The following is a 13,833-nucleotide window of genomic DNA, read 5'->3' as shown; positions in this document are numbered from 1 at the left end:
CCTTAGAAAATTGGGAATCCATCTTCCCCAAGACCCAGCTGTAGCACTCTTGGGCATATACCCAAGGAATGCTCAATCATACCACAAGGGCATTTGCTCAGCTATGTTCATATCAGCATTGTTTGTAATAGCCAGAACCTGGAAACAACCTAGATGCCCTTCAACTGAAGAATGGATAAAGAAAATATGGTACATATACACAATGGAGTACTACTCAGCAGAGAAAAACAATGACATCATGAGGTTTGCAGGCAAATGGATGGATCTAGAAAAAATCATCCTGAGTGAGGTAACCCAGACTCAGAAGGACAAACATGGTATGTACTCACTCATAGGAGGATACTAGATGTAAAACAAAGATGACTAGACTGCTACACAACTCCAGGGAGGCTACCTAGAAAACGGGACCCTAGGAAAGACACAGGGATCACCCAATGACAGAGAAATGGATGAGATCTACATGAACAACCTGGAGGACAGTGGGAGTAATGAAGGGCAAGGTTTGAGGGAAAGAAAGCTTATGGGAGCAGGAGATCCCAGCTGGATCAAGAACAGAAAGGGAGAACAAGGAATAACAGACCATGATAAATGAAGACCACATGAGAACAGGAATAGCCAGAGTGCTTGAGAGGTCTCCTTAAATTCACAATGATACATCCACTGTAGATTGCTGACAATGGTCAAGAGAAAGCCTGATCTGACCTAGTCTGGTGATCAGATGGCCAAACACCCTAACAGTCATCTTGGAACTCTCATCCAATAACTGATGGAAGTGGATGCAGAGATCCTCGGCCAGGCCCCAGGTGGAGCTCCAGGTGTCCAATTGTCGGAAAAGAGGAGGGACTGTAAGAGCGTGAATTGTTGAGCCCAAGATTGGAAATAGCACAGGGACAAATAGCCAAACAAATGGAAGCACATGAATTATGAACCAACGGCTGTGGAGCCCCCATCTGGATCAGGCCCTCTGGATAAGTGAGACAATTGAATAGCTTGAACTGTTTGGGAGGTATCCAGGCTGTGGGACCGGGACCTGTCCTTAGTGCATGAGCTGGCAGCTTGGAACCTTGGGCTTACACAGGGACACTTTGTTCAGCCTGGAAGGAGGGGACTGGACCTGCCTGTAATGAATCCACCAGGTTTAAATGAATCTCCAGGGGAGTCTTGGCCCTGGAGGAGATGGGAACAGAGGGGAGGGGATGGGCGGGAGGTGGGGTTGGGTGCGGGAGGAGGGAGGACAGGGGAACCATGGCTGATGTGTAAAATTAAAACACAAATATAATAATAATAATAATAAAAGAAATACAGGAGCCTCAAGAGGGCCTGGAACCTATTCCAATGGGCCCTGACTCTCTCTGCCCTAAGGCATTTATAGAAATGCCAAGGGGTGGAACAAAAGACCTCCCCCCAGCACAGCCAAGTGCAGACACCTCAGACACCTGCACTCAGGCCTGTAGTCTAATCATTCTTATTATGCAGACCTGCTGGGTAAAGCCACCAGGTATCTGAAAACGGGCTCCAACACTGAGAGGATACTAAGTACTAACTTTTCCTTGGTCTACAACCAAGTGACAGTTAAGAGTTTTTCTAGGAATCAAAGATCCTAGTTCCTCACTGTTATATGAGTTCACTAACAATGCACTGCCTTGGGAAGATAGCCACAATCAGGCTTTAACTAAACCAAACTGGCCTTACCGCAGCTATCAGCTTGAGGAATTTCAAATTATATTAAACACTCTATTTTGTTTGTTCTTGAGTGCTGAGTATGTGAATGCAGAACATGTGGGAGAGAATACCTGGAATTAGACTCAGGATCTCTGGCACATCCTCAGTTTCAAAAACAGGAGTAGCAGCTAAATGGTAGGACATTCATCTGAGCTGGCTTTTTAGGAAATCAACTTTATTTGCAAATCTCATATGCCATGGAAAGTACTAAATTCCAGTCAGACCGCAGTTTTTGCCAAGTAGATGAATAGAAACACGTGGTGTTCTTTTCCTTTCTATGTCTGCCTACAGTGCAATGCTGTAACTTAACCATGTTGTTTTACCCCCCCTACCCAAGGATGGTGAGCACTGTGGTCAAGAATAGTAGCTGCTCATGTTGTTTTGTGAGATAGCATGACCCTGAATCAATACTAGTAATGGTTAATGTTGATTGTTGACTCGACAGGCTCTAGAATTACCTACAAGACCTGCTGAGAGCCCTGCAGAAAGTCTTCAACTGTTCCTGTGTCTTAAAATATTTAACTTGTTTTCCACTAGCATTTTCAGAGTTTCTGCTCTTACATGAAGGTTTTTGATCCGTTTTGAGTTGACTTTTGTGCAGAATGAGAGCTATGGATCTAGTCTCACTCTGTAATACATCTGGGTATCAGTTCTCCTGGCACCAGGTGGTGAAGAGGCTATTCTTCCTCAATGTATTTTTTTTTGACACCTTGTCAAAGATCAGGAAGCTATTAGGTATGGGTTTATCTCTGAGCACTCGATTCTATGACATCAATTTATGTGTATGTTTCTGTGCCGGTTCCACAATGTATTTGTGATACAGCTCTATAGTGTAGCCAGTGGTTGGGTATTGTGCTGCGCCAGCATTGCTGTTTTTCTTAGGATGGCCTTGGCAACCTGCTGTCTTTTCTGCTTCATATGAATTGTCATTTTTCTAAGTTCTGTAATTATGTCAATTTTTAGGGGGTGTGTGTGGAATTTGTGCATTATTTTTAATAGTGTGGTCATTTTCACGCATTAACTCTGCTAATTTGCAAGCAGGGGAAATCTTTCCATCTTCTAGCATCTTTAATTTTCTTCAGGTCTTCACACTCTTGAAACCCTGGGGTACCTTGTGCAGTAGTGACAGAAGATGAATGCAGAGCGATCACGCTGCAGTTGGCTCCTGTTCTCTCAGGTGTCCATGTGGAAACACAAGGGAAAAGTGACAGAGTTGGGGAACTGTGCTCACTAGGGGTAAGACATTGAGTGGCATTCATTTTATACCTTTCTGGAAATCTCACAAATTCCAGATGATAATACATGACCCACCTGATGGGAAAATGTTTTTAAAAGTGAAGAAAATTATTTAAAAATTATGTAATGTTGGAACATGGTCCAAGAAGGGAATTTTGGGTGCTTGTGAGAAAACTCCAAGAAAACAAGATAAGAGTTTTGTGACCTCAGTTTCTTCAAAACCCTGGAATTGTTTTTGGATTATGCTTTTGTGGCCCCTCCCAAGTGTAGAGATAGGAGTTGACTTCAGATTATTCATTCCAACTGGCTGTTGTTGATTATGTCTCTATGGAAAAACACTATTTTTGCCTCGTGAGGCTCGCCTGTCACGCGTGGCTCGCCCTTGTGATTGGACACTTTATTCATGTGGCTCATGTGACTCCTCTTAACTCTCATAGAATGAATTATCTGATGCTCTGAATAAAGTTGGTTATTGCGTGAGACTTTAGTCTACCTCATCTCTATCCACTCCACTCTGTCAGGTCCCACCACCAAGTAGAGTGATAAAGAAGTGGTGCTGACCCAAACGGGGACCTGAGGTGGGCTATGAGATAAGAGGGTGGGGATGCTCACAGAACCGGGTGAGTGAGAAGAGTGGTGTAGAAACTTGGGAAAGCTTTGCTTCATGTCAAGTTTGTCCATAATTTTTAAAGAAAAGAGGAACACAAGTATCAAAATCATAACTATTAGATTTCATGTTAACAATTCCTAGTACCCAGGATGGGAAAATTTAGATGAAGACGTATGATACAGAGTCCAAAAGAATATTGAAAAGGCATTATAAATCAGAGGGAGGGAAAGATCTTTATTTAATTTTGGGTCACTTGCCGTGGTAGTTTGAACAGGAATGGCCCCCTCATGTGTTTGAATGCTTGGCCCATAGTGATTGGCACTATTAGAAGGTGTGACCTTCAATTGAGCCTGTATGATAATGAGTATTCAGAGATGGGTATGCCTGGGGTGCGCTCACCAACCTAAGACAGAACACCTGTGTTGCCTGGATAGGTATCTGTCTCCATGACAGGTAAGGAGACCTGCTGATGTCCCATGCAACCTAAGTCAGAAGCTCATTTTTTAGTAAAAGGTGGGAACCTGTAGGGCCCTGACCCCCGTTTTGGGTAACTAGTGCCTTGTTTGCTGACCTTGACCTTGATATCCTCCCTATGCTAATTCCCTGTGAGATTCCACCCTCCTGAATGCTTAAGGGAAGTTCCTTGTCCGTGTATCCTGTATATTGGGCACTAACAGCTTAGATGCAAGATTGTAAAACATTGGAAGCGAACTTCTGTCCTCTGGGGTTCTCCCATTATGCTGTAAGCCTGTATTTAAGACCTCCTCCCTCCTTCAATAAATGGCATTCAGCATTCAAAAAACAAAAATAAAGAAAGAAAAAAAAGAAGAAGGTGTGACCTTGTTGGAGTAGGTGTGGCCTTGTTGGAGAGTATGGTCTTGTTGAAGGAAGTGTGTCACTGTGGAGGTGGGCTTTGAGGTCTTATATGTTCAAGCTATACCCAGTATGGGTCATAGTCACTTCTGCTACCTGTGGAACCAGATGTAGAACTCTTAGCTCCTTCCCCAGCACCATGTCTATCTGCATGCCACCATGAAGATAATAAACTAAACCTATGAAACTGTAAGCCAGACCCAATTAACCATTTTCCTTAAAAGAGTTGTTATGGTAGTGGTGTCTCTTCACAGCAATAGAAACCTTAACTAAGACATCTGAGCATTAATTTGGACTGTTATCAAATTCTTAAGGAAGATATTAATCATGAGGAAAAGTTGGCTAATTCCTTGAAGGAATATAACCTAGATGATCAAACCTTAAAACTGGTAACAAGGGACAAAGGGGTGTCCCTTTTCATGAAAAACTGAAAGTCAAAACAGTGCCACTGACCACTGATAACTATGCTGGTATTGACTCTCTCAGCTTCTTTATACAAACCTTTAGATATGTATTGCCAGTGTTTGAAAATAACCCTGAAGTGTGAGGTGAGGGATTTGATAATCAATCTAATTTTGAATTCTCTCCACTTTTTGGCGAGGACTATGAAAAAGCTAATTTTACAACCTAGACAAGCTAGGGTACACAGGGAATTCATTTTCCAATTCCTCCCTGGCCTTATAAGCTGCACTTGGTATTTGCAATTCACTAACCAATCTATTTACAACTCTAGGAGGAACACTAGTATTGGATAGTCCTCACATATTACCATGAGAGGCAGGAAAAGAACTACAGCTATTTGAGCCCAGACCAAAAGAAACATTTGTGTATTGTGTGGATATTTCACTGCCTTTAAACTTATTTTACCCACCAAACTGTCTCCTACAGATATTATAGCACAAGGAGATGGGTCATCTAAGGGTACAGGAGGGATTCATGGTCCAGATATTCAACACTCTACTAATATTTCTTTTTCCTCAGCTCACCGGGTAGAACTAGCTGTTTTGATTCATCTAGTACTGTTCATTCATAAACCCTTAAATATAACATCTAGCTAAAACCCACACACATCCTTTGTTTATTTCTCACATCTATGCACACTCTAACCTCCCTGGTTTTATTGCAGTAGGAAATAAGCAATCTGATGCATTAACCTACCCTATTTTCACTTCCCCTAAAGAAAATTGGGAAGGGGTATGCATCTGTCATTGCAGATGGATGCACCAAAACATTATGGATTCCTCGTTGGCTCCTCTAGCCCTGAGCTGTCAAGAACTATGGTGTAAGGTTAAGGAGTCAATGAAAGTCATCAGAAAGACAGCAAAACTCCAGATAAAGGGCAAAAGGAGATATGGACCATATCATCAGAAGTCAAGTCTGCCCTCCTGGGGCCAAGTTAAAGCTTTATACACCAAAGGAGAAGTCATTCTACAAAACACACAGAGCCCTGTGTCACCTGAGAATCTTTTTCTGGAGTGACTTTGACCTGTGCATCTGTAGTGAGAGCCTCTAAACATGTGTATTGGTCTCGTATTCCTCATCCTCTTTGCTTCAACTTGGAGAGTGGATGGATCCAGCTCTTGTTATCTTTATTGATGATTCTGTGTTCATGACTGGACCTTGGGACTATAATAGACTCATTCATTCATCCGAAGAAGGGACTACATTTAAGTTTTCCTTAGGATTTGAATCACTTCCCTTTTGCATAGTGCATCATAACATTTGTGTTCACATTAACAGGGATATATGGGCTTATGGTCTACAAGAGCCCAGAACTCCTAATCATGTAGGTCTCTTTTTAAGTTATTCTCTAGATCTTTCTGATCAGTATAATAATGTAATCAAAAGTGCTGGACATAGTTTGGATTCATGTTCTTGGTGGCAGAGCATTACACACAATGCTTTCACTGTCCTAATATTAATCATTACGTTTACAATGTGCTTGCTTATAGGATACTCATGCATCAAATAACAATTAGATTTATCTACTACATCTCAAATCAAAACCACTCTGGATATCCTATTACTAAAAAATAAAAAAGGGGAAGATGTTAGAACCTGGTCCAGATTCATGTGAAGAGAATTCTGAGTGCTTATGACAAACACCAAGAAACTAAGACAAGGATCTTGTGACCCTAGTTTCCTGAAAAACACACAACTGTTCTTAGATCATGCTTTTGTGCATCTCCTAGGAGTAGCAGTTAGGAATGAGTTTATTTTATATTATTCATTACAACTGGCTATTGTTATTTGTTTATATGCCTCTATGGAGGTTTTTTTGTTTTGTTTTGTTTTTGCCACATACAGTACGTTTTGCCTGTCCCATGAGCCCCTCATGATTGTACATTCCGCTCATGTGACTCCTCTTAACTCTCAGAGTAGAAATTGTCTGGGTAAAGTTGGCTATTGCATGAGACTTAAGCCCACTTCACTGATTCACTCCATTCTCCCAGGTCTCACCACCAACTAGAGCAGTAATCAATGTAACACCTTAAGGGCTGAAGGAGACATCTGCAAATTGTACTTTTGTAAATTATGGAGTACCATGAAAATATAAGTAAAGTTTTCTAAGACCACAATCTCCTCTTTCTTCCTTGGAATTAACACGTATGATTCCTTTTGGCAAGCTTAGTTTCAGAATTTTAATTTTAAAGAGTTTTTTTTTGGTACCACAAATTACAAAGTCATTTATAACTGTCAAATTATAACAATTTTTGCAATAAATGTTCATGAAATTTTCTCTGAGTAGAAAAAAACTGCACACTGTGTACCATTTTCACTGATTCCTTGCAATTGGAAAATAATTCAGCCTAATATGTTAATTTCAAGAAAAAATTTATTGGACATTATAAAGCTGCTATATCATTCTTTACAATAAAATTTAATCTTTTGTGAGTTGAAAATTAATCAAAAGGCAAAAACAGATCAGAAAAATATTTTGGCAAGATGATGGACTTAAAGGCACTTTAAAGTTGTTTAGTTAAATTGCTGCAGACACCAAGAGGCAACGTGTGTTTTTTCATGAACCGGATCCATTCTGTCAGTCAGAGAGTGACAATCATTTCTTCAGCAAAGTATAGAAATAACTTACATAAAAATCATGAGTATAACGCTTAGCTTGACTTCTTCATGTAGACTCTTTTATGAGTTGGGCCAATCTCTTGAAGGCCTAAAATAGGAAAGAGATAAGAATTGATGAAATGAGGATGTTACTTTGGGAGACTCTTTCATAATCCTGAAGTTGGGGTGAGATGGTGAAAAGTAAGTTTGACAACAGCTTTGTCTGAGCAGAATGCCCTCAGGAGCCATTGAGATGTGGATAAGTATACACACCAGGCTTATCCAAATTTCCAGGTTTTTTTTTTTTAATTAGAACTTTCATGCATCATTTTCTGCTTTGTTCACAGTATAAATAGTCTGCATTTTCATACATACTCTCGTCTACAAATATAACATAGTTTGGACTGCTCAAATCTGTTCATGTATAAAGCAGAGAAAGTTTATAGACAGCATATGAGAAGCATGGGAAGCAAGTAAAGAGAGGACATGCATGTGGCCTGTCCTGGAACACATACACACACTTCTGAAGTAAAGAGAGCACACGCATGTGGCCTGTCCTGGCACATATACACACTTCTGGAGTAAAGAGAGCACACGCATGTGGCCTGTCCCAGCACACATACACACACTTCTGAAGTAAAGAGAGGACATTCAGGGGCCTGTCCCAGCACACATACACACACTTTTGGAGTAAAGAGAGCACACACATGTGGCCTGTCCCAGCACACATACACACACTTCTGGAGTAAAGAGAGCACACACATGTGGCCTGTCCCAGCACACATACACACTCTTCTGAAGGTCAAAGGCAACACTTGGTTAATAGCTTTTCCTTTTGTGTTTCTCTGCATACGGTTCTTATGATCTTTTTAGTCCTTTTTCTTCAGAGGAACAGGCCAGTGGCTTATGATTTTACTATTCCTTTATGTGATTCCAAGAGATGAAAAGGCACTGCCCCAGAACCTGTTGGACCGCCCCCCCCCCCACTACAGTTATGTAAGTTCTGGCTTGTTACTCGAAAAGATGATGAACTTCAACTCTACTTTAGTCTTATTTGCCTACAGATGCCTAGTGACAGTTCATGACTGGTTCACTAAAATCCAGCTTTTAGAAGTGTAAGAAGACATGGAATCCTTTCTAACTTACAAGGTGAACACACACATCCAACATCAGAACCAAGAGGCTGTGTGACTGACTAAGGAGCATACTCACTATGTCCATCTCCTCCGGACTAGCCAGAGAGAAGGACGCTCTGAAGAAGGAAGTGGGGGCTGAGTTGTTGATGAAGAAACCATTTCCAGGAACAAATAAGACCTGTGAAGGGTTGCAGAAAATTCTTCGTTATACCACTGAAGAAAAACTAAAAGAAAATTTATAGAAATGTAGTATTACTGTGGGGAGGAATATTTTAAGCTTAAAAACCACTATTGAAGTAATAAATCACAACAGAGAACAAAAAATCATACAAAAACACATATGACATGCAATAGACACACCTGAGGGCACAGAATTAGAAAAAATATTTACCATCAATATGACCAATGCTCTTTCTTCTCCACATATAAAGAATGCATAGGAAGTGAGAAGCAAATGCCAACATTTAAGTTTAAATGTAAAGAGGACAGGTTAGAAAGAAATGGTAAGATAAGAATACGTGGCTAGCCTGTCTACAAAACTAATGCCAACGCAAACATTGAGATTTCTAACTGGGACCCGAAAGACAACTAGATGATGGCCTAAGAAAGAGTGGGGACCAGTCTTTTAGGGAGGAACTTTGAAATGTAAATGTAGTGGATAGCCATCCCAGCATTGGCCTGGAAGTTCCAACCTCCATTGAGGCTTCAGTAATAATCATGCCCACAAGGCGGGACAGAGGAGGGAGCGGAAGACTGAGGAACAGGAGGAGGTGGCTCTCTTGGTTCCGGGACGCGGGACGCAGGAAGAGACCGAGCAGAGTTCTCCAGAGAACACCGCCGGACTGCCCTATACCTTTGCCAGACCCTGCAACCTACCCCTTCATTTGTAAGTTACCCCACAAAATAAACCTCCCTTTTAACTACGTGGAGTGGCCTTAATAATTTCACCAATATCTGGCGCCCAACGTGGGGCAAATTCCAAAGACCCAGGCGGCTCCCTCCCTCAGCCTCCTCCCGGCTGGTGACTGGCGGGCACCTAAACCCGCCTACAAAGTTCCATTTAACCAGGGGACACCTACACGGTCCCATTCCCAAAAAAGGAAACAGCTAATCCGGTCTCAGTTCCCCATCTTAGCCCCTAGACCAACAAAAACTGCTATAAATGAGACATTCCCACTCCTTCCTAAATGCCGGCTCCCTGCCATCTTGGCTCCTGCCTTCAGCTGCCGCCAGCCAAGGTCGCTAACAGGCCTTGCTTTGGAGCTATACCAACGCCTCCTGCTGACTAAAAAATGCTACTACACCCCCCAAAACCACAAAAAGATAAACTTCTTTCAGATAAAAATACTTGATAATTTTACACCTTAAAACTGACTAACAAATTTTAAATAATTCTTATAATATGACAGACAACATACCTCACAAAAATTTAAAAACGAATATATATATATATATAAGATATTATGATAGACTATCACATACATTAGTAAACAAATTTAGTAATATAACAGCCTTTACACTGTTATGAATTCTTATATGTTGATACAAATATAAACTTTTTATATTCCTATTTAAGATAATTTGTATATTGATACAAATACAGAACTATGTTTGTTATATTGTACACATATTTTTACTCTTATTTGAAATATTTGTATATTGATACAAATATGAATTTATATCTGTCATACTATATGTATGTTCTACTTCTGTTTAAGATATTCTGTATACTGATATATATTTAGGATTATTATCATATTGCATATTACACTATACATTCCTACCTCTGTTAAAGATATTTTATGTATTGTCACAATTTAAAGTCATTGTCCTTTTACTGTACAATTGCTTACAGACTGTTTGCCTTATTTATAGGAAGCCTTAGTTCTTAGGTTGTTTAGGTAGATGAGACTTACAGAGTTATTGTCACCTATGCTTGTCACCTCTATAATTATGTTAGTTAGGTTATCCAGATTTATAAATACATAGGTCAGATGGACAGGTAATCTTCAAACACTTCATGGACCTAGAGAATATGGCATTTAAATAATTTAGAATTCTGTTGACGTGAGACACAATTGCTCCTGGCAGCACCAATTTGATCCCGAGAGAATGTTGGGCTTCTAAGACATTTCCATTTGGAAGTTTGTCTTCTTGGCACAAAATGGCCTACTGGGCAAAGAACTGCCCTTGCCTCAACTGCTGACAGTACAAATGCTGTCCTTTCTGGACAAGCGGGACACAATGAAAGCGACCACCATACTTTGCCAAGACAGGGTAAGATGGTCTTTCAGAATTCCTGCTTCTGAAATGGTCTGTCAGATACTTTAGGCCTGTAGCCAATTTGAATGCACCAACGAAACTGAGAAACATTAGGTGACTGTCCAGGCTGCTAGCTGTCTCTGTCTACTCTTGCAAGACTCCCGAAAGTTGCTTGCGTCCTTCTCCCATTTCTCAGGTATTATTTTATCCTTCTCAGATCTTTGATGAGGTTGGAGATTAACAGTTATAGTTACAACTTAATATATATACATATATAATATCTTAAATAAAATATATTATATATTAGACTCAGGTTCTTTAGGATAGGATACCTTTTGGAATGATCTTTGTAACATGCCACCTACCCACGCTCTAGACTTCCCTGGATTTTACTATATGTTTTTTGCTTGATATTGTTTGCACTTATTATAATTCCAACTTATCTAAGTCATTATCCCTCATTACTCCTGGACAATATTTGATAACCATCTCTTTATGTATAATCTTGTATTAGGTTAAAACTTTCTTATTTAGACAAAAGGGGGAGATGTAGTGGATAGCCATCCCAGCATTGGCCTGGAAGTTCCAACCTCCATTGAGGCTTCAGTAATGATCATGCCCACAAGGCGGGACAGAGGAGGGAGCAGAAGACCGAGGAACAGGAGGAGGTGGCTCTCTTGGTTCCGGGACGCGGGACGCAGGAAGAGACCGAGCAGAGTTCTCCAGAGAACACTGCCGGACTGCCCTATATCTTTGCCAGACCCTGAAACCTACCCCTTCATTTGTAAGTTACCCCACAAAATAAACCTCCCTTTTAACTACGTGGAATGGCCTTAATAATTTCACCAATATGTAAAGGCCCTGGGATAGGAAGAAAGTGGTACATTTAAGGGAACTGAAGGGGTGCAAATGCTTAATGCATAAAGTAGATAAAAATGTTAAGTGTGTCAAGATGAGGTGCTGAGAATAACAAACTGCTCTTCTTATGACCATGCTGGCAGGGACAGGGGAGTGACTGGATACTCACCCCCTCTTCATCCTAGACACACAGACACTGTATTCCCTTTCCAGTCTCTCTATCTCCATTCTATCATCTGTCCATCCATCTGTCTGTCTGTCTGTCCGTCCATCCCTCCTCCCCTCCTTTCATTCTCATTTTCATGCCAGGGTTTGAATCCAGGACCTTACACATTCTAAGCATGCACTGTGGCTCCTGGCACCTTGAGTCCTTTCATAGTTATATGGGTCATGTTAATAAATTTTAACTAATGGATGTAAACTCCTTCCATTTTGTAGCAATCTTAGAATACACATTAAGACTGGAGGCCAAAGGTCCCAGGGTCATGGTTTTAATTTTTAAGTGAGTCAGAAATAAACTCTATTGTTTTTAAGTCTTAAGATTTGGAGTTTATATTTTATGTAGCAATTGCCATTAATCCTCAAAAACATGACACAATTGTTGTTACAATCTGTAAATCTGGGTACCACTTGCTAAAGCCAGATGAGTTTAAGCTGAAATAATAAAGGTCCACTCTACATGGAAGATTTCAGGCAGAAGATGGGTTTCATTATCCTGATTTATAAAATGTGAAAGCCATCATTTCTCCCACTGTTTTGAGATGGACTAGAAGTAAAGACCTGTAAGAGAAGGAGGATGTTATCAAAACCTGGGCTAAGGCACTGGTGATGAAGTTGGAGATTATTTAGAATAGGTTAAGAAGCCCACACCAGGATATCTATATATCTATATATTAGATGCAGGATTTGGTTAAAAAAAAAAAAAAAAAAAAGCAGACACCATATCAGTCTCCATCTTTCCCATTTGGCTCATGGATGTATTCAAACAGACACTTAGCAAAAGTTAATAATAATGATGGCATTGACAGAAAAAAAAAAATAAAACTGAAGAAAAAATCAAATTAGCCAAGCATATTAAAATGAATTCATTTGAAAGAAGCTATATGTGTGTATGTATGAAGTACCTACTCTGTGTAGCAACTAGGCTAATGAGCAAAACACAAGTCCTGCTTGGGCAGTCTAGTTCTGGAGCTAACTGTGGCGGGACTTGTCTCTAACGTGCCTACATGGTATCTTACCACCATCAACCCAATCTGTTCTTTTAGAGTCACAATCTAGACAAAAGTGATTCTGAAAACAGATCTCAGGGCTTACAGAGACAACCGATAAACACAATAAGGTAAGAAATGGGGAGAAGGAACAATTTAATTGGCCAGCTGAAAAGCTGCACAGAAAATTTCACTTAGAGTTTCAAGTTTCCTCAGTACCTACCAGTGAAGGTTAAGACTTGTGATTTAAGTATGAGAGGGGAAAATGAAAACCGACATGACTTAATTTTACTTCCTTTGTAATTTTAGCCATGTAAATTAGTCAAAAAGCTAGAATATATGCAAGCTCTTGTAGAAAAACACAACACAAATGTTCATAAAGTCTGGGTAATTAAAATGATGGGGAATTTCATTTTTTAAAAATGTATCTTCCAAATTTCTTACAATGAGCATAGTTTATTTTCATGCTCAGGAAAAAAAAAGTCCTTCCATATCTAGCACTAATGGTGAGTGACTCCCAAGCATTCACTGTGTGCATATCAAAGTGCCAGGTACTAGTTTACACAGGGGTCACCTAAGCATCACAAGGACTTGGACTTGATGGGGCAGGATTCCTCTTGTATGTGCATGAGTATACAAGTGGTGGTGTGCAGACAAGTCTGTGAAGTCGGATCCTCTCCGGCACCTTTGTGTGAGTTCCAGGACTGAATTCAGGCCAGGTGCCAGGCTTAGCACAGCAAGCCTTACCTACTCACCAGGTGTGGTGGTTTGAATGAAAACGGCCTGTTACAGAATATTCCTTTACGACTGGGATTGGTTTTGTAAAGGACTGAATGGCCATTAGATAGGCAAGAAAAGGTTAGGCAGG

At 40.4% G+C, this 13,833-nt stretch overlaps 1 protein-coding gene across 3 annotated transcripts in view; it reads right to left on the bottom strand.

Moving 5' to 3' along the window:
• Nucleotides 1-7,259: 7,259 nt before the first annotated feature.
• Aadat (aminoadipate aminotransferase) overlaps nt 7,260-13,833 on the bottom strand; it is a 41,450-nt gene continuing 34,876 nt past the window's right edge. For all 3 annotated transcript variants that reach the window (XM_036166822.1, XM_036166821.1, XM_036166823.1), the window contains 2 exons: nt 8,714-8,815; nt 7,260-7,610 (listed from right to left, as the gene is read on the bottom strand). In XM_036166822.1, the coding sequence (XP_036022715.1) occupies nt 7,569-7,610; nt 8,714-8,815 (144 nt within the window). In that variant the 3' untranslated portion in view covers nt 7,260-7,568. The remainder of the gene's footprint in view (nt 7,611-8,713; nt 8,816-13,833) is intronic.

The sequence above is a fragment of the Onychomys torridus genome, chromosome 17, assembly GCF_903995425.1.
Source record: "Onychomys torridus chromosome 17, mOncTor1.1, whole genome shotgun sequence".
In the NCBI taxonomy this organism is placed as follows: domain Eukaryota; kingdom Metazoa; phylum Chordata; class Mammalia; order Rodentia; family Cricetidae; genus Onychomys; species Onychomys torridus.
This window is presented reverse-complemented; position numbering and strand designations above follow the sequence as displayed.